The sequence below is a fragment of the Notamacropus eugenii genome, chromosome 3 (assembly GCF_028372415.1).
Source record: "Notamacropus eugenii isolate mMacEug1 chromosome 3, mMacEug1.pri_v2, whole genome shotgun sequence".
NCBI lineage: Eukaryota > Metazoa > Chordata > Mammalia > Diprotodontia > Macropodidae > Notamacropus > Notamacropus eugenii.
This window is the reverse complement of record NC_092874.1, coordinates 89,403,949-89,425,510: the sequence shown is the minus strand read 5'-3', so window position 1 is coordinate 89,425,510 and position 21,562 is coordinate 89,403,949. Positions and strand designations below refer to the sequence as shown.

At 36.5% G+C, this 21,562-nt stretch overlaps 1 protein-coding gene and 1 long non-coding RNA gene across 14 annotated transcripts in view; one reads left to right on the top strand and one right to left on the bottom strand.

The window, feature by feature from the left end:
• Positions 1-21,562, top strand: part of RBM33 (RNA binding motif protein 33) — a 178,356-nt gene that overhangs the window by 34,948 nt on the left and 121,846 nt on the right. For 8 of the 12 annotated variants that reach the window (XR_011976745.1, XM_072652117.1, XM_072652109.1 and 5 more), the window contains exons 6-8: positions 3,524-3,664; positions 13,608-13,779; positions 19,267-19,475. Coding sequence is in view for 11 of the 12 variants with exons in the window: in XM_072652117.1 (XP_072508218.1) it covers positions 3,524-3,664; positions 13,608-13,779; positions 19,267-19,475 (522 nt within the window). In the remaining variant the exon portion in view is untranslated. The remainder of the gene's footprint in view (positions 1-3,523; positions 3,665-13,607; positions 13,780-19,266; positions 19,476-21,562) is intronic. The other 4 variants (XM_072652112.1, XM_072652114.1, XM_072652119.1 and 1 more) reach the window with 2 other exon arrangements.
• Positions 1-21,562, bottom strand: part of LOC140532945 (uncharacterized) — a 77,791-nt gene that overhangs the window by 20,125 nt on the left and 36,104 nt on the right. For both annotated transcript variants that reach the window (XR_011976746.1, XR_011976747.1), the window contains exon 3: positions 4,769-4,797. This is a non-coding gene — a long non-coding RNA (uncharacterized lncRNA). The remainder of the gene's footprint in view (positions 1-4,768; positions 4,798-21,562) is intronic.

Genomic DNA, 21,562 nt, shown 5'->3' with positions numbered 1-21,562 from the left:
AGAGAGGGAAATTAGACCTATTATCACTGTCTGCCAGTTTCTTTATCTAGGCTATGACAAAGTTTGTGTTGACAGCTTGTTTGGCGGTAGGTAATGCTTCTTTGTCATGCTGGAAAGCTGCTGAGAATCATGACCTTGAGGATTGTGTCCATAAGGAAGAAAACAGCTTTGTGTGGTGGAGATACACTGCCAATTGTTAGAAGTACTTAATGCAAAAGCTTTTATCCAGGCTTTAGACAAGATCTGATAAAGTCCTTCGAAGGTGAAAAGATTATTGACCTGCTAAAGACATCTTTAAGGTGCTAATATTCCAAAGTGATTGATGTCCTGCTCATTCATCTTTTTTGTAACTGAGAACTGTCTAAAACAGAATAAAGAGATTGGAGGTTAGTTTAGAAAATGTCACACACATAATTTGTTATCTGTAATCAAGGTGGCAGAGATTGTTGATTTTAATTTTGGGAAAAGAAATACTTGTGATTTTTCCTATTTGTATCAATAACGTTCAGTTATTTTCACATGTCTTATTGAGATTTCAAGGGAGAAATGTCTAAATAAACAGTTATATGAAGTTTAATGTGAAAAGCAATGATCATATTTGTAATAGAATCTTATGTATTTCAGATACTGCAAAAGTGATCATTTACTATATTCATTCCTCTGTCTTCAGATAGTATTGAATTAGAATTGTTTAGGTGTAAACTGAGTTTTAAAAGAAGTTATGGGTGATATTATTGTGCAGAGGTGGTATAGACTATATATTTTGAATAATTGTGTTTAATATTTGACTCTTAATGCAAACATTTACATATATTAGGTTTACGTGTCTTTACACAATAGTTGTTTTAATGATGAAACCCTAAAGTGTTAGTTGAGTGTGCATTGAGGAAAGGAAGGGATAGTGAGAAAGGGAAAAGATGATAGTGTAGTGGTAGTGGGAACAGTGAATTTGGTTGTTTCCAGGAATGATTAAGAGGTTGTTGTGGATGAATGAGGAATGTTGGGTAGAGGGAGAGGAAGTAGGATTGCTATTCAGGGGTGGAAGGGGTGGTGGGATTATCTGCAGTATCATTTTCTGGGCATGTGGAACTTTTTATGATGATTTCCCTCTCCTCCTCTGGCCGCGCCCCCCCACCTCAGAACTGCTTCCGACTGGTCAGCTTTTCATTTGGCTTACTCCTCTTTCCTCATTGGTCATCTAGCTCTACTGCTGTCATCAAGACACCTTTTCCTTCCCTGAGTACCTAAAGGAAGCTAGCCATGAATTTTTTCCTGGACCTGTAGTCATAGCTCCTGGATTGTAGTTTAGAAACTGGTAGGAGTGTACAAAGTACTTTGTGGAGTGCATCCTTTTTAAATATTTTCTTAAAGGGGAGAGGGAAGAGAGCTATGATTTTAACTCTGAGATATTGGACTCATTCTCTTTGTCTGTAAAATGAAGGTGTTATACTAGACCAATGATTCTTAGACGTAACCTTTTTTTTTTGGTTTAAGCAAGCCTGTAGACCCCTTCTCAGAATATTGTTTGTTGCCTACATTCAAAATTGAAGGAAATGTTAAATGTCAATTAGAAGTTAGTGAAAATAAAAATGAAGTTTCTTCCCCATCCAAATTCACTGAATTCCTTTCTTCACCATGAAATCTTTCTGTGTACCCTAGGTTAAAAATCACTGTAGGTGATCTCTAAGGTCCATTACCAGTTCTAAAACCATATAATTTTCTTTGGGGGAAAGGCAGAATTCTCAGATTGAGTATAACTTTATTACCTGCATCCCAGAAGAGTTTGCTGTAAAAGGAATTTATGTAAAGTGAATTTGTTGACTTTTAGCATAAGATCTGTAGTCCTAGCAATAAAGTTATAACATCCTACATAAAATAGTAAATTTTAAGCTTTAAGCAGTTTAACTGATTGTTTCACTAGCCTCAGAGTACCTTAACACTTTGATTTTAATTAATATGTGCATCGTAATTTTTTAAAATGACTTTTCTGACACTTGCCATAGTTTATTACCTTTTTTTTTTATATGGAAGGATGTTCATGGCAGTACACTAGACTTGGGAGTGAAATTTGTGCAGCGTTTGCTTAGTAGTAAAAATAACCCTGGTTGGGGAAGGATGTGTGTGAAGTGCTATCTTATAGTAACGAAGAAAATTAATAAAATACTCTTTTTCTATTAAATGATGCCCTCATTAGGTATGGTTTGCATGGCAGAAACAGTGTTGTTTCTGCTACTGAAGTGTTGTTCATTTTAGACATTTCCTAAGTGCTGATATTTGGCCATAAAATCAGGAGGATAAGCTTGACACTAAGCATTTAGGACAAGATGGAAACACAGGATCATTAAAATGTGCAAAAGTCTGGATGTACTATTAGTCAGACTCAATTTGTGACTTAGAACTTAGGTTTTGATTTTGTGTGGGATAACTAGTAATTACATTTATTAGTAAATGGACATGGTGGTTAGGTTTTCTGATCTTTTGCATATAAAATGTTATTTAGAACGTCAGAAAAAAATGAACCGTATGTGATATTTTAGATGTAGAAAGTATTGAATTTTTATTTTATTGTGTTGTATTTGTGGAGTTCCTAGCTCACTGAACTATGTTCTCTTATGTCTTGTCTAAAGAATTAATTTTACATTGTTCATAATCTGAATTTAGTTGCAGTCCTGAAATTGTCCTTGAGGTGAATAACATCTAGTGGTGTCCATTGTGATTAACTGGATGAGGTTAGTATTTTCTGGAAAGTGAAAAGGAAGGTAAAAAACTATGAAACAGTCTTGGAAGATAGAAGGAAGAGTTTCATTACATTAGTTAGATTTATTTTCAATGGTGAAGAAACAAGACTATGACCAGTATTAGATAAAGCTAATTCTCAGTTATTCAAGGACTGATTGCTTAGTTACTATATTGTTAAGGGTGGCTAGGAACATCAAAGAGATTCGCTACCTTAGAGAGAACAAAAGGGCAGATAGAAAAGAGTACAAGTAAAATATGCCCATTTTATTTCTATAATTATGAGTTCTGATTTTTTAAGAAAAAACGGGAATGAGTTGAAACTAGTAGCTAAAATAGGCATAAAGCTTTGCACATAGTAGGCTTTTAATGAATGCTTGTTGAACAGAATTGAATTTGTAGACTTGGGTTATATTTATACAGCCAATTGAAAGTTGACTTCTGGTTGTCTTAGTGTTTTCTACATTTCTCTCTGATAGCACTTAGATAGCTTCTGTTTGAGTAGAAGGAACTGACTCTTTCCCTTAGCATTGGACATGAAAGACAAAGCATGAGACAGGGTACTCTAGATATAAGAGCTGTAACATTACTTCAAAAGTCAGTGTTTGGGCAGCATGATATTCCTCTCATTTACTACGTATTTGGCGTTGCATTTACATTGTTTGAACCTGGCTGTAGGTACGTTATTCCCAGAAAAGTTTACTGGAATGACAGCATGATTCATGATGATAACGTGTTTAAAAAAAAAAGATGCGTGAGAAAAACTTTTCTCTTTAATGGCTATTAGGATGAAGAATACATGCAGTCTTATGGTGGGCCGCAAGGAATGCAAGAGCAAGACTATGTGGCTGAAGATGAATTAGAGGAGATGGCTGATTCCCAAGCCGCTCCTGAATCTGAAGAGGTATTTTATTCATCTTTTAAGAAGGTCAGAGAGTTGCTCATTGTTCAGATTATAAGTAAAAACTTCTGTTTAGGATTAGTAAAAAAAAAAATAATAATAATAATACAAATAATACGGTATAAAAAGGTCTTAGTTATTTGTGGAGCCTTCCAGAAGTAAGTTCTGATGGCTGACCTTTTGAAAACTTGAGTTAACTTTTAGTGCCTGAGCATTTTACTCAACTTTTAAAAAACCTAAAATAACTTTAAAAACTTGCCATATAGCTTCAGTGCCTTCTTAAAGTATACTGAACCTAATTTAATCTTTTATTGATTATTCAGGGTCATTGTTCTGTTAATAGTGATCCTGTAGATGGTGTGAAATATTGGCTAACTGGATACTAACCTCTTCAGTATCCCTGGAACTTTTTTATTGAGAGAGGGAAAAAGCCACAGCTTTGTTTTGTAGCCTCATAAGATCATAGGATCATAGATAACTTACCTGTTATATCTAGTTACAAAAGGCCATAAGTCTTTTTTTTGACCGAAGCCATCCAAAAATATCCTTTGATAGAATATTCAGCCTATTCATTTACCACCAGGCCCTTTCTTTTCAGGTAGAGCTGTTTACCCAAAGCCAGAGTACTAGGTGATGTAATTCAGGCACGTGCCTTAAATGACATTGCTCCACAACTTAGATGATTTCATTTTGCTAAGAATTTGGACAGGCAGCCCCTTTTAAGCTCTGACATCATAAAGGGTAGGGGGTGACTGTCTGTTTTCCTCTCTTTCTCCCCCAACCTGTGGTGAGCCACCTCTCTACCTTTTGTAGTTTTAGAGAATTGCCTGGAGGCATGGAAGGGGTTAAGTGATTCACTGTGACCATATAGCTAGTGTGTCAGAGAGCACACTTGAACCCAGGACTTTCTGACTATAGGGTCAGCACTATCTTTTATGCCATGATGCCTATAGTGTACAGTTTGCTTTTATTTTAAGTTGGATGCCTTTTGTTTTTTACACCACATTTCATTTATTCATATTTACTTGAGTAATCCAATCCCCTGAATTAAACCCTTTCTTGTAACAAAGAAAAAGTTAAGCAAACTTAGACAAGACAAGGAAGTATGAAAGCATATGCAACATTCTTTACCTGTAGTTCCCCATCTGTAGTTTCACCACCTGGAAAAAATGAAGTGGAAATAAAAATTAAGGATTTGCTCTTTAGGGCTAAACAGCCACCACCAGTGCCTTTGAAGGCATGATTTTTCTGTTGCCTATTTATGCTGAGAGGATAGGAATGAAGTATCAGTGTGTTACAGTAAAGGCATGCCAACCATTGATGTCACCAGTCTGAGTGGTGTTGTGTTAGAGTGTGTGTGTTGGTCCTTTGTTGCCAAAGAAGACCATGGCCATCAGAGAAATGATGACATGACTTGCACTTGACTTTGTTTTGAGTGAGGGAGGGCTGTGCAGGTCACCAGCCTCACTTCTCCTCCAGAGCCATCTGAATCCAGTGACCAGATATTCATCAGGATGACTGGAGATGATCCAGGATGAGGCAATTGAGGTTAAGTGACTTGCCCAAGGTCACACAGCTAGTGAGTGTCAAGTGTCTGAGGTGAGATTTGAACTCAGGGCCTTCTGACTCTTGCACTGGTGCTCTATCCATTGCACCACCTAGCTGCCCCTGTTATATTAGAGTATATAAAGTGGAAAGGCTGTGTTATAATGAATGGTCAACAGGATGCTCTGTAGCCTTTCCAGCATTGTCTTCACAAGCAGCACTCCAGAGCTAGATGCTTTATTAGGATGCTCTGTGGTTTTGATAACCGTTTAAGTGAAAGGTAAAGGACAGAATTTTAAGATTATCAACTTAAGTGAAAGAGAATATTTATATTTCTACATGACTTAGAAAATTAGAAAAGGACAAGCACAGAAAATGTGGATGGATTACTATGTAATTTTTTTTTTTCTCCCTCTTGGTTCTGATTAGCAGATAATGAACATTTCTTCCCTTAGTAGAGAGGTGTGGGCAACTGCCAGTAAAGTTGCATACATACCTTTACTTTAGTCTTCACTCTCTAACAAATTTAAACTTAGGTCAAATGCTTTCTTTTTCTGGAAGCCTTCCCTCAATCCCTGACAACTTCCCACTTCTACCTACCAAGTTGTCTTAATTGTCTTTCTCTTTTTTGACTGGCCCTAACGGTGTACCTACCTCTCTCCTTCACATTCTACCGTAAGCATTTTTAATCTGTTAGTTTGTAGTACAGTTTGGGGTAGGTGTTTGTGGATCACCCAACTATACTACAAAAACTACACTACAGATTCTATTACAACTGAGCAACCATTAAGTGCCTACAGTGTGCAGGGCACTTTGCTAGATAATGAAAATACGGAGGAGCTTATGATCTACTTTTCTATAGCTGTCATTGATTGTTGGTACTTTCCTCTAATGTTTAGAACAGTCTGCATAGAACAGATGCTTAATCTATTGTAAGTGAATTAATGAATGTTCACAATTATTCTAGGTACTTCTGGGAAAACTATGGTTCTTTTGTACTTATTGCTTGGTCATAATTTAGGATGGTGGCTTACTTTTGGACTTCGGTATTAGATTGGCCCTCATCTTTTAAGGAAACTTTGTATTATGTAACTGAAAGTCTTAAAGTTCTGCATTCACTTGTGTTTTGGGTGTCTACAGTTCTTTTGTCTCTGAATGTCTCTTATGGAACACTGATAATTTATCCTTTGTGTTCTACATAAACTGGTGATCATGGTTTCTTTGAATAATTTAATAGTCATTGATACTCTTCTTATTCCTTTTCTGAAGTATGGAATCTAATGTAGAATTTCAGGCATTAGCAATATGACTTGTTTGCATTAAGAATCAATCAACAAGCTTTTATTGAGTGCCTCTTATGAGTGATGGAGAGGGCCAGATAGCAGGAGACAGAGAGAGATAGGCATAGTAGTAGACAGCTGGCCTCAAAGCCAGGAAGTCCTGGGTTCTAGACCAACTTCTGGCACATGTTTCTTTTGTAATCCTGAACAGCTTTTTAACTTTTCAGGACTTTAGGCAACTCTGGAGACTTGTAAAGTTGCAGTTAGAAGGTACATACTTACATTGGTTGAGAGGGTTCCTTCACCTAGCAATGTCCTATACCAGTGAAATCACAGGACCAGGCTATATTCCTATAGTTATATGTATAGAGGTGGTGGAATTATAAGCTTTAAACAGGACACGTATTTTTTTTTAATACTACTGTACTTATTTTAAAATTTTTCTTTAAAGAAACTTAAAAAAGACTTGCAGATATGCCTTTCAGGAAAAGAAGTGTAACCTATTCCTGAAAGCCATTTTTTTTTTATCATAGCAATACTGTCTCTTTATACTTTTCATATATCTTCAACTTTATTTTTCATCTCTCTTAATTTCTGTTCTGGAAAAAGTAAATGGTAAATGAAATTCCGTTTTATAGATTGGAAAATTGAAAGATGGAATCTAAGTATTTTGTTGGATTTGGGTAAGTTCTCTTTCCTTTCAGACTTGGCTTTTATGGTTAAAGCCACAGTTCTCAATCTTGTAGGGTCATCACCTAAAAAGTTTCAGATATCGTATTTAGAACTTAATTTAAACAACTAAATTATTTTTTAAGATACTGTAATTGTTAAATACCTTCTTCAGTAAGTTTTCCTAAAAATCATTCAACAAGCATTTACTCAGTTCCTACTATGTGCTATACTTGGCTGGGGATACAGCTTGGTTCTGGGGATACAGCTGCAAAAGTGGAACAATTCCCATGCTTCAAGGAAGTTACGTTCAGTTAGAAATGAAATTTTAAAAATTATATTCTGCTCTTAAAGCTCGTTTTCCTTTTTCAAAATGTAGCACCCATCACCATCTCTTAATTTTCCCAGGACATTTCCTTTTGTAGTTGGAATCAAATTCTTCTTTATCTTAGTGTAGGGCTTTTAATAAATTTTTATATGGCCTCCTCTGAAGAGCAGTTGGAATGTCAAAATGCCTCATAGTAGAGTCATAGTTCAGCTATTTTAAGACTAGGAATTAACATTCACTCTGTTACTTTTCCTTTATTTAGTGTCAGTGTGACTAAAGCTTTAAAGAAACTTGGTTCTTTAAAAAAAAAAAAAAGCTGGTAGCTTCTGACTTAGAGTCAGAAGAATCCTGGGTTCTAGTCCAGAATCTGTGACCAGCTACCATGAGAACACATGTAAATGGCTTCACATGTATGGAACATATTATACCCATGGAAGGCCTCTGACACTGCAGCCCTATCATATCTGTCTACAGGTGAAGTCATGACATTATGCTCCCTGGGCTTGATGGGGGTTCTTGCCAAGTGTTGCTTCACTTTGGGCTCAAGTGGCTACCAATGGGTTATGCTGAATGCAGGAAATGGGTAATTAGTCAATGTCAGCTTCAAGTAATGACTGCTATGACTCATGTTTTCTTGGTGAATAGGAAATATCTTGCAGAGAATGGCAGCATCAAGGATGGGTTTATTAGTATAATAATTCTCAAGACAGAAAGATGATGATGACAACAATAATAGGATATATAATACTTTAAGATTTGCAAAGCACTTTACAAATAATATTTCATTTTATTCTCATAGTAACCTTGGGAGGTAGATGTTATTATTACCCCCATTTTACAGATGAAGCAGATAGGTTAAGTGGCTTGCCCAAGGTCACCTAGCTAGTAAGTATCTTAGGTCAAATTTGAACAATGGGCTTCCTGACTCCAGACCTAACATTCTAACCGCTCCTAAATAATATTTAGATAGCACTTTAAAATTTAAAATGTGCTTTACAGTCTTATTTTATCCTCACAACAACCCTGAGGAGTAGGGGCTATTGTTACTGAGGTAGCAGAGGTTATGTGACTAGCTCAGGGTCACTGCTCACGTCTGAGGCAAGATTTGAAGTCAGATCCTGCTCATTCTAGGTCCAATACTCTATTCACTGCGCTATGTGAGAAATAAGTAAAAGCACTGCTGTGCATTGGTGAGAGCCTAGTTGAGGTTAACAAAAATTTGCTGAGAATCAAATCCAGGTTTTCTGATTTCACATTCAGTATTCTTTTCACAGCTACCTCACCTATTTGCTATTGTTTTAAATTAGCAGTTTGACCATAAAGATGTGGGCTTTTCAAAAGTTGTAATTCTTAGGATTAATTTCTTTGGACTGTGTACAGGTTCTTATTGCAGGATTTTTTTTATTTGTTTTTGATGAGAGGGGAGGATTTCATTACTTCAGGGTAGGAGGGAAACTGATTCGTTGAGATGAATGAACAATATGTTTTCCTAAATGTGTAAGTATTTAAAGTGTTATGTGGCTAAATTTGTATTTAATATATAGTGCATTTGCTTATCTTCTATATTTACCTGTAGCTACAGTAGATAGTGTTCTTAGATGCTTTAGGTTATGTTTGGAAAGTTGACTTTTCATACAGGAAAATGCATGAGAGAGGAAAAAATACAATTTAACTGATTTCTGTTAGTAGTATATCTAAGGTATCCCTTTTATGCCTATATTTTATGAAAAATGAGTTTTTTCTAAGATGAAGAATTTTAAATTGGCAGTGGAATCATGTGGCAATCTTTATATAAAAGACAGCTGTAGAGAAAGTGGTTTGATTAGTTTCTAAATGTTTTATTTCTTAAAGTGAATATATCCCTTATATTTGTGACTTCCTATTGGAACAAAATTATAGGCGTATTATTCTTGCAAATATTTCAACCAGTGATGATAATACCTTTGCCAAATTGCAGTACTGAGATGCATTGTGTGGTGTTCATACAGTAAAATTTATTGTGATGCCAAAGGACATTTTTAGATGTGTGCTTATCATAAATGTTAATGTAAAATACATGAAAAGGGACTAAATTTAAATAAATAATATTTGAATAGGCAATATTCATTTGAGAAATATTTGAGAAATTGTTGATAGAAGAAAATAGGATTTCAATCTTATAATATTGGACATACTTTAAAGTCTTTTATAATTTGGTAAGTAGTTGAATCCATATAATTGGAAAAACTCTGAAACCCAAATAATTTCAATTTTGAGGATTTGTCTTTGTAGAAAATTTTTATGGGAGTCCTCATTCAGGGAACCTGTTTTTGTTGTTTTAATTAAAAGTTTTTTCAATCTGCAAAAATCTTCTTTTTGTCTTCCTCTCCCTCCTGTGCCCATACATCTGCACTGTAAAAGAAAAAAAAAACCAAATTCCATGGGCGTGTGTGTGTGTGTGTGTGTGTGTGTGTGTGTGTGTGGCAACAAAAATTCCCATTTTGGCCAAGTCCATTTAAAAAATGTCTCATTTTGCACTCAGAGTCCTTCATCTCTTTGTTAGGGAGGATGACAAGGTATTTTATCAGGAGTCTTCTGAAATTGTTGGCCATTACAGTGATTAGGATTCTTAAGTATTTCATAGTTTGTCTTAATAATAAATTGTATAAATTGTTCCTCCTGGTTCTGCTCATTTCACTCTGCATCCATTCAAGTTTTCCTTTGTTTCTCTAAAATTGTCCCCTACATAATTTTCTTAATAGTATTCTATTACATTTAATCCTATAATTCATTCAGCCATTTCTCAGTTTATCTGCAGCACTCCATTTTCCCATTCTTTGCCATCACAAAAAGAGCTGCTGTTTTTCTTTTTAATATCCTCAGATTGTTTTGCTTAGGGCTAATTTCTCCTAATCTGTCTTTGTTATTCCCTCCCCCTCTCCCCTTTCTTCCTTTTCCCTCCTCTTGTCTTGTCTTATAACATGTATTTTTGTACCCACTGTGTGTATGTTCTTTCCTCCTTTGATCATTTCAGATGAGAGATTCAAACGTCAGCTACTCCCACCCTTTTACCTTGTTTATGTAGACTTTTGCTTGCCCACCTCAATTATGAGATGATTTTCTCTACCTTTCTCTCTCTTACCCTCTACAAATCTATTTTTCTTCCCCTCTGTTTAAGATCATCAAGACAAAAGAAGCACTCCTAGGTTCTCTCTAATTAGACTCCTTTTATGACTCTCGAGACTTATTATCACCCCTGAACACTGTCTCTAGCCAGGTATGGGTCCCCTCCTCAGTCTGCCCTGCATCTTCAACCTAAACTTGGTCACAAATCCTGTGCCTTAGTAGATAATCTTCATGTGTTTCTGTGCCTGAAAACAAATTCATTTTCTAGGGATTTGGCTTCTTTTAATGAACCTTCCTGAACGTAGTGAGACTGGCCTTTTTGTCACCAAAATACTGTGTAAAATGCGTATTAAGTAGTTGATTTGAGAATAGTTTGAATTGGAAGTAATGATCACTAAGGGACAGCATGCATCAATCCAAATCATTCATTTCAATAAGTCTTTATTAAGTACCTGCTATGTCCTAGGCAGTGAGGATACAAAAAAACCGCCCCCAAAACAAAAAGCCTCTTGAAATACTCTTGCTAACACATTGGAGAGTTATGGATAATAAATTTAGAAATCATCTAATTTAGTTCCTTCCTTTTGCTGAAGTCCTGAAAGGTTGAGTGACTTGTACAGTTATACCAACAATATGTAGCACAGCAAGGTCCTCGAGTCCAAATCCTGTGAGTTCTTCCCATTATACCAGAAGTGGATGGGAGTACAATTAGTGGAGTTGGAACTGTGTGGATGATTGGGCCCAGGGGATGGTGATTAATGAATTCATTTTTGGTTGTTTGTCCCAGTAATCTCTCCTCAACCATGTCCTATTTATTCTCTTTATCAATAATTTGCTATTTTTATTTCTGCAGCATCTTTTGCATTTGTCTCCTTTTCATTTACACAGCCTTTCCTCAGTTGACAGATTCTCATCACTTGGACTGTTGCATATCCTCATTGGTTTCTGTGCTGTAGGTCTCTCTTTACTCTAGTCTGTCCTCTAATCTAACCATTCACACAGTAGCCAGTCTGCCTGTGCCCTTCCCCTACTTGATAAAACTGAGTGGCCCCTGTCCCTAAACTGCTCTCTCTTTTGAAGCTCTTCATAGCCTGTCTGTCCCCTTCTTACCTTTCCAACTTCATTCTGCTTCATGGACCTTATGGTCTAATTATACTGGCTTCTTGGATTCCTTGTATATAACATTAACATCTCTGTGCCTTTGCTCTGGTTGGGCTCACTTCTTTCAGTGTTCTTTCTCTCTGCTGCTTCTTAGAATTCTTTGTTTCTTTTGAGACTTAGCTTAAGCATTGCCTTGTACCATTGCCTTTCCTGATACCCTGTCCCACTAAATTACCTTGTATCTATTTTGCATACACCTATATATACTTCATTGTACACTCATGCCTGGTTCAGTGCCTGGCACAGAGTAATTAGCATTGAGTCAGGATGACATCTGTTCAGATCCCACCTGACAGTTACTGTGTGCCCTGGGCAAGTCACTTAATCTCTCTGAAGCACAGTTTCCTTTCTTGTAAAATGGGGATAATAATAACTTATAATTCCTACCTCACATGGTTGTTGGTGAGGCTTAAGCAAGGTTTTGTTGTTGTTCAGTCGTTTAAGTTGTGTCTGACTTTTTGTGACCCCAGTTGGGGTTTTCTTGGCAAAGATACCTGAGTGGTTTTCCATTTCCTTCTCCAGTTCATTTTATAGATGAGGAAACTGAGGCAAACAGGGTTAAGTGTCTTTTTCCAATCACATAGCTAGTCATTGTCTGAGGCAGGATTTGAAATCAACTCTTCCTGACTTTAAGCCCAGTGCTCTAGCCACTACATTACATTCAGTGTGCCCTTTATATTCCAGCCAAACTTACTTCCATATTCTTCCTCACATAATATTTCATTTACTGTCTCTATGCTTTTGCAGTTTTCATCCCTACCTGGAACATGTTCCTTCCTCACTTTTAGCCTTTTAGAAGCATTGGCATTGTTTAAGACTCATTTCAATAATTGCTTTTTCCAGGAGACCTTTCCTGACTTCCTTTCCTTTCACCAACTGCTAGTTCTTACCCCGAATTATCTTTTATTTACTTTGCATTTATTTTATATAAGTTTACACGTGTATATTGTATCCTCTGATAGAATAGTTCTTTGGGGGCTGTTTCTTAGCACAGTGTCTAGCACAGCAGCTGTTTAATAAATGCTTCTTGATTGATTGATTGATTACCAAGCCCATAGGATCAGAGAGCTATAGCTGGAAGGCACCTCAAAAACCTTATCATCCAACCTCTTCATTTTATAGATGAGGAACTTGAGATAGAGGGAAGTTAAATGTCTTGCCCAAGGTCACATAAATAGTAAGCGTGTGCAGTGACATTTGAACCCGTATCCGTGCCTAATGTCTTTGCAGCTTGGCAGAAGAATCCTTCTGGGCTTGAATTTTAATTGACATAGTTTTTGACGACGTTGGTTCACTTGCATCCTTACTTTGATGTTGCATCATTGTTGAATGTACACTCACATGCAAGAAATCTTAATTTTAATAGTCTGTAGGACCCTAGTAATAGAGAAGACAGAGATAGGGTAGTGGTAGAGGTCATTGAATTTTAGGATAAATGCTTAATGAAAATTATGGGAATGCTGTTTTTCAAGGGAGGAATACAGGTTAGCAATATGCCATAGTTATAGCATTAAAAATAATTGTTGGGATTAAATTTTGTTCTCAGTGTTAGGTAGGGATGACAAAATGACACGGAACAATTCTAGGAGCATATTTTGGATTTTGCAATGCACCTTTTAGAAGTGTAGCCAGGTGTAACTTTTATGTTAACAGAAAATTGGTAACAAGTGTATTTCTCTCAAAAACCTGACTTAAAATTTTAGAGACTGCTTTCCTATACTAGATTCCATATTTAATATGTGGTGCTAACAATGGGACACTTTGCAGCCTGCACCCTTCATAATTAAACATGAACTTTCATTACCTTTTGAGAATTTTAAAGTCTTTGATGTGAATTATTAATTCTTTGTATTTTTTTAAAAATGTTCTTTTTGTAATGTAGGGAGCTATTGAAACTCTGGATCTCCAAAAGGAAATTAAAGAGGAATCTGATGAAGAGGAGGAAGATGATGAAGAATCTGGAAGACAGCGTTTCAAAACTGAACGGAAAGAAGGAACAGTCATTAGGCTCTCAGATGTACCTAGAGAGAGAAGAAACATTCCAGAAACTTTGGGTAATGTTTATTGCTTACCTTCCTTCCTAGATTTTGTGAGGAGTAAATGAGTTAATGTGTGTCAAGTGCTGTATAAGTGCTAGCTTTTGTTAGCTTGCAAAAGACCTGGCAGTGAATGTTATATAAAGTTTGCAGTTTTTTATTTTGCTGAACAAAATTCGTATATTTAGTAAACAATTTTTGGTGAAAATTATTTGCATGTAAACAATTTGCATGCTTTGAAATATTTGAAAAAAATGAATAGCACTGTAACTTTGTTGCACATCCCATTGCTTTAAAATCTGGACATAGTTCAGAAAACATTTTAAAGTGAAATTAACATTTCAGTTGAAGTTACAAATGTAATTTCCATCCTGTCACATTTTGGTGACCTTTGTGACAGCTTGTCTCAATTGGAGGAAAGCATTCTACTTACTGATTAAAGATGTCATTTGAAACCATTTTATTACTAGCGATAGGGAAATTAATCTTGACACTTAGAGCTACTAGAAAAATAATTGCTGATTCACTGCATAAACTGTGTTTATGAACCAATTCTGTAGTTAAGATTTTAATAAAATTCTGTGTTGTTTAAAAATAGATGAGATATTCTGTAGAATAATGTCTAGATATATTTTCTGCAGGTGAGTAATGAGGACCTACAGAAACTCTTTTAAGGAAATTCCTCCTCCCCTACACACCACCACTGTCTTGATAAGTGTGTTTTCTTTTAGTCACCTTTTTTGTTTGTAGGAAAGTTTCCTTTACTTATGTGTAATCTTCTATATGCATTTTTTGGTTATGGATTCTCCATCTAATCATGGCTCTGAAAGGTACTTCTTTCTGGTCTTCTAATTTTTTTTAAATAAGGGGACCTCTAAAATTTTGTCACTTGTGTGCTTTTTGCTTATTGTGGCATATAGTGTTAGATGCCTTCTACACCTTACTGCTTCCTAGTAGTTCTTATGAAAAGGGAAACTGGAATTCTTCCTGCAGAAGTTGGTTGTCTTGGCTTTTTAGACACTGGACACTTTGTGTTTCTTTCTGGATCTTGATTATGCTGTTTCTTCCCTGGTCTCTTTTTTTAATCCCTTCCAGATAGTTTTGATGATTAGTACTTTATAATATAGCATGAATTCTGAAAATAATAGTTTTCCCCTTTATTTGTACTTTTTTTTCCCTTCATGATTTCCCTTGAGATCCTAGGCCCTTTTCCACCTCCAAAAGAATTTTGCTATTTATCTAAATCCGTAAATTAAGCCTCCTATTTTTTACTTTTTGAAAACCTAGCATAGCAGTTTATTCAGTTTAGTACCAGAAGAGATTTTGACTAGTAACATTTTTCAAAGCAAACTGAACCTCATCTCTTTTCTATTCTCTGAGAAAAGAGATGAATTGACAATTGAACTTCTTAAAAAGCACTTCATTATAAACTAGAAAAGTCATCAACCATACTTCCAACATTTCAAAGGTTAGAGAACCAGTTGTATATGAAATTATGAACCTTACGTATATCTTATTTTTAAAAATTCAAATTATACGTGGTGTCCCTAAAATTGCTCTTCCTTTTCTGAACTTCCTTTTGCTTTCTTCCATATAGTTACAAATATTTCATTGATATTTTTTTTTTTTAAAATAACTGTCACAATCTCCCCCTAATCCTCTGTTCTCACTGCCCCTACCTTCTACTCCTCTCTTGGGACCAAAGTTTAATCAGTAGATAAACCTGATTTTTGGTGTAATGATTATATCTGAAAATGTGTATCTCATTCTTTATCTACAGTCTCACACTTTATTAAGAGGAGAGACAGAGAGATATGCTTCATTCTGGAGTCTGTTGGTCATTACATTGCTCAGAGTGCTTAAATATTTCAAAGATAAACAAATGAATTTCATTTAGGTTGATGGTGTGGATAGTAAGCTCACATTTCTTTTTTTTTTTTTAAATTAATTTATTTAACTTTTAACATTCATTTTCACAATATTTTGGGTTCCAAATTTTCCCCCCATTTGTCCCTCCCCCCACCCCAAAACACCAAGCATTCTAATTGCCCCTATCTCCAATCTGCCCTCTCTTTTATCATCCCTCCCTTCCCTTGTCCCCATCTTCTCTTTTGTCCTGTAGGGCCAGATAACTTTCTATACCCCTTTACCTGTATTTCTTATTTCCTAGTGGCAAGAACAGTACTCAACAGTTGTTCCTAAAACTTTGAGTTCCAACTTCTCTTCATCCCTCCCTCCCTACCCATTCCCTTTGGAAGGCAAGCAATTCAGTATAGGCCATATCTGTGTAGTTTTGCAAATGACTTCCATAATAGTCGTGTTGTGTAAGACTAACTAGATTTCCCTTCATCCTTTCCTGCCCCCCATTGCTTTTATTCTCTCTTTTAATTCTGTCCCTCCCCAAGAGTGTTGACTTCAAATTGCTCCCTCCTCCCATTGCCCTCCCTTCCATCATCCCCCCCCACCCTGCTTATCCCCTTCTCCCCCCCTTTCCTGTATTGTAAGATAGGTTTTCATACCAAAATGAGTGTGCATTTTATTCCTTCCTTTAGTGGGATGTGATGAGAGTAAACTTCATGTTTTTCTCTCACCTCCCCTCTTTTTCCCTCCACTAAAGTCTTTTGCTTGCCTCTTTTATGAGAGATAATTTGCCCCATTCCATTTCTCCCTTTCTCCTCCCAACGTATTTCTCTCTCACTGCTTAATTTCATTTTTTTAAGATATGATCCCATCCTATTCAGTTCACTCTGTGCTCTCTGTCTCTGTGTGTGCGCGCGCGCGCACATGTGTGTGTGTGTAATCCCACCCACTACCCAGATACTGAAAAGTTTCAAGAGTTACAAATATTGTCTTTCCATGTAGGAATGTAAACAGTTCAACTTTAGTAAGTCCCTTATGACTTCTCTTTGCTGTTTACCTTTTCATGCTTCTCTTCATTCTTGTGTTTGAAAGTCAGATTTTCTTTTCAGCTCTGGTCTTTTCATCAAGAATGCTTGAAAGTCCCCAATTTCATTGAAAGACCATTTTTTCCCCTGAAGTATTATACTCAGTTTTGCTGGGTAGGTGATTCTTGGTTTTAGTTCCTTTGACTTCTGGAATATCCTATTCCACGCCCTTCGATCCCTTAATGTAGAAGCTGCTAGATCTTGTGTTATCCTGATTGTATTTCCACAGTACTTGAATTGTTTCTTTCTAGCTGCTTGCAATATTTTCTCCTTGACTTGGGAACTCTGGAATTTGGCCACAATGTTCCTAGGAGTTTCTCTTTTTGGATCTCTTTCAGGCAGTGTTCTGTGGATTCCTTGAATACTTATTTTGCCTTCTGGTTCTAGAATCTCAGGGCAGTTTTCCTTGATAATTTCATGGAAGATGATGTCTAGGTTCTTTTTTTGATCATGGCTTTCAGATAGTCCCATAATTTTTACATTGTCTCTCCTAGATCTATTTTCCAGGTCAGTTGTTTTTCCAATGAGATATTTCACATTATCTTCCATTTTTTCATTCTTTTGGTTTTGTTTTGTGATTTCTTGGTTTCTCAGAAAGTCATTAGCCTCCATCTGTTACATTCTAATTTTGAAAGAACTATTTTCTTCAGTGAGCTTTTGAACCTCCTTTTCCATTTGGTTAATTCTGCTTTTGAAAGCATTCTTCTCATTGGCTTTTTGAACCTCTTTTGCCAATTGAGTTAGTCTATTTTTCAAGGTGTTATTTTCTTCACCATTTTTTTGGGTCTCCTTTAGCAAGGTATTGACCTGATTTTCATGCTTTTCCTTCATCTCTCTCATTTCTCTTCCCAGTTTTTCCTCCACCTCTCTTACACTTGATTTTTAAAATCCTTTTTGAGCTCTTCCATGGCCTGAGCCCATGGTATATTTATTTTGGATGTGTGGGATACAGAAGCCTTGACTTCTGTGTCTTTCCCTGATTGCAAGCATTGTTCTTTCTCATCAGAAAGGAAGGGAGGAAATACCTGTTCACCAAGAAAGTAACCTTCTATAGTCTTATTTTTTTTCCCTTTTCTGGGCATTTTCCCAGCCAGTGACTTGACTTCTGAGTTTTCTTTCCACCCCCACCACACCTCCAGATTCGCACACCCAGCAATTGGGGCCTGAGATTCAAATGCTGCTTCCCAGCCTCAGGGCTTTGGGTGGGGACAGGGCTGCTGTTCAGTGTGAGATTTAAGTTCAGGTGCTCAGGTAGGGGCAGGGCCGCCTCAGGGGGTTTATGCAGAGACCTTCAACAATGGATCCAAGCTCCTGCCTGCTTGGGGAGCCCCTGTCCACCACCACCTCGCCTCCTGAGGGGGCTTGAGTTATGGGGACACCCGCTCCCCTCTTGGCAAGCCAAAGACACCCTCTCACCGACCCTTGTCACTTGTGGGTGGAGGGACCTACGCGGCCACTGAAGCCTACTCAGATCTGCTCCTCTCAGTGCCGCGCAGCCAAGACAGGGTTGGGCTCTGCTCCAGGTCCGGGTCCGGTGCACGATGGACCTTTCGTGTCAGGTTTTCAGGCTCTGTGGAACAGAAATCTCCTCCACTTCGTTGTTCTGTGGCTTCCACTGCTCTAGAATTTGTTGGGAGTTCTTCTTTACAGATATTTTATGGGCTGTGGGTTAGGAGCTAGCATATGTGTATCTTTCTACTCCGCCATCTTGGCTCCTCCAGCACTCACATTTGTTTCAGCTCACATTTACTTCACACGTTGTGGTTTATCAAACAGTTTCTCATGGCCTATAACCTTGTTGTAGTATTAAGTTTTATCTATATTTTACAAAAGGGAAAACAGGTTCTTAGAACTTTAATGACGTAAAGTAAGTAATTACCCAGGTCCCATTGCTTCAAAGTGGTAGAGTGGAGACTTAAATTCAGACCTTTTAATTCCTAAATTCAGGACCCTTTTGATGACCCACAAGTACATAATTATGTAACATTTTCACCAAAATGTATTATCTCCTAGGTTGCAAATTTTAATTTGTCATTGACAAGTTGTTTGTTTGTCCTTCATTCTTGAAGAGACCAGTGACATCAGCAGGTTGATGTCTTGACTTGCAAGTGAATAGGATTTAAATGAGGCAGAGCTGTGCAGAGTCTTCAGCCTCACTTGCCCCTCCAGAGTCATCAGAGTCCAGTGGCAAGACACTGGTCAGGACCACTGGTGATGGCCCTTGAGGCAGTGAGAGACCTTGGCCTTTAAAGGTAAGGTCTTTCCTGGATCTCAGTTGTCTGAGGGAATATTCATTGCGTCATTGAAGGCTAGGAAGGAATTGAGGCAAAAGGTGGCCTAGTTTGCTTTCATAGAAGAATCAACACAGAAAGGTAAACAAAGAATAAATGAGTTTTATCTTATTTCCTATGGTATTTTTCAATACCAGTGTAATAGTTATTCAGGGTGTAGCACAATCTCATCATGTGATGATCACCTACCCATTCCTTTCTCATCTTCTCCCCTTAGTTCCAATAAATCTTTTAGAAGATAGCTCACACGTATGCATCTTTTCATATAGAACTTTCAGCTGAAGCTAAAGCTGCATTGCTTGAATTTGAAGAAAGGGAACGGCAACATAAACAGGGACGATACGGTTCCAGGCGAGGAGGAAGGAGAGGAGGTTCTCTCATGTGTCGTGGGATGGGAGAGCAGAGAAGAGATACCAGTGAAAGAGGAAGAATGAAGGATCACAGGCCTGCTCTTCTGCCTGCACAGCCTCCTGTGGTGGTAACTTCTGAGCTTCTTTCATTTTCCATAGAGGTGATAGTTTAAAGAACAGTATTTGTTTTGTGTACATCTGATTGAGTTGATACCTTTTTTTCTCTGTAAGATGAATAAATTTAAGAAGATGGAGCTGATAGATATAAACCTTCATGAGTGTTAAGGCATGAAATCCTAAAATACCATGCCAAATGTGTAGTGTTTCAATTTCTTTGACTTTACCCTCTTTTGGTACAAGAGGCGTCCCTCTTTTTAAAGAATCCATTATATGATAGCCTAAACTTTTTGTTGATGATTATTTCTTAGATTAAACAAGGATTCTTTTAGAAGGCATCCACTTCATTGTTTCTTTAAATAGCAAATTTAGAAAAGTTTTATTGATCTCTAAATTTTTAATAATGTATTGTGTAATTGGCTTCTGAATATTGTTGGTTTCTTTATTGTGCTAGCCAATTTTTATTATGTAAAATGATTAAGGGTCATTATTTGCATATTTTTGTTTTTTAAACACTTTTTATCTGTAATTTTGTATTGGAGGCAACGTTTTATTAAATATTTCTATAGAACAGTTAGAATTTAAATGAAAAGCAACCTTACGATCAAGAGCAATAGACAGCTATATTTAGGGAAAGGAATTTTATTAAATGGGATCAACTGAAGGAAATTTTGTGGCATGGCAATTATCCCTGGTTATATTTGGTATTCTTTATGTCTTGTAAAAAGTTGTATCAAATGTGATATAGTTTTAAATTTTCAAGAATTATATACACTGTGCTAATTAATGTCATCTTGTTACTGTGTTTAATGTTATCTTGATGGGCTTTCATTTTTAGGTTTGAGGAGCAGTTCAGACTCCTCAACTTATCCATTTGTAAGCCTGCTTTCCTATAAATGTGTGAACTAGAGACAATGTAGAACTGATTGAAATAAAAAATTAAAACAAAAATAATGATTAAATTGTAACTGCAGAATCAGTGAAAGTATTAAGTACTCACTTTGTTACAAAATGCTGTTCTGGGCACTCCAGGAGATCTGAAGTTTAGATAAGACAGAGTTGGAATTGTTAGAAATATTTTAAAGGTGTGATACATTGAGGCAATGTGCTATGATAGAGAAACAAGAGTTGGGTTTTAGTTCTAACTCTTCTCTTAACTGGCCTCATGACCAGCAAACCTCTGTAGTTAGTTCTTCACCTATAAAATTGGGTTTTGCCTACTGCATGGACAATTGAGACTTTATTAAAGTATTATTTTGTAAGTATTAGTTCAAATTCTCAACATCATATTATAGTTTTTTAAAAAATAAGTAATCTGTAGCCTGTTAATGTCACATCCACATACGTATATATCTATTTCTGGTGTGTGGTTTTTTTTATTATATAATTATATACATACGCACACACACACATATATAATATGTATAACAATTTCTATTACATAGTAGTTCAGTCTAGAGTCTAGTTTGATTTTTTCATTCCAGTTGTTAAAATTTGAATAAGTCACTTAACTTCTTTGTGTCTTAGTTTCTTTATCTGTAGACTGAGTCCTGGATGTTACTATAAGTCAGCCACTTAGTAGATATTTATTAAGTACTTATTAGGTGACCTGTACTGCAATAAGTGCTGGGTATGGGGCAAAGTACAAAGAAAGACGAAAACACTGTTCCTGTCGTCTAGGAGTTCACATTCTAATGGGGGATACAGCATGAAAATAATTCTACATATGCATTGTAAATTAAGAGTAGATAGAAAGTAATCTCAGATAAGACTCTAACAGTGGGGATGAGAGATATGGTGAGACTGGGAAAGGTCTGCAGAAGATGAGATTTGAGCTGAGTCTTGAAAGAAGTCAGACAAGGTAGAAGGTAGAAGTCTGGAGGAAAACCATTCCATGAATAGGGCACAGATAGTACAAACTTTGTGGTACCAGGAGATGGAGTGTCATGAATGAGGAGTAGCAAATTTATAAAATGTGTGAAGTGGAAAAAAATGTAAGAAGCCTCAGAAAGAAAGAAGGTGAATTGTAAAAGACTTTGAATACCAAAAAGAAGATTATATATAATCCTGGAGGTGTAATGGGGAGCAATTATAATTT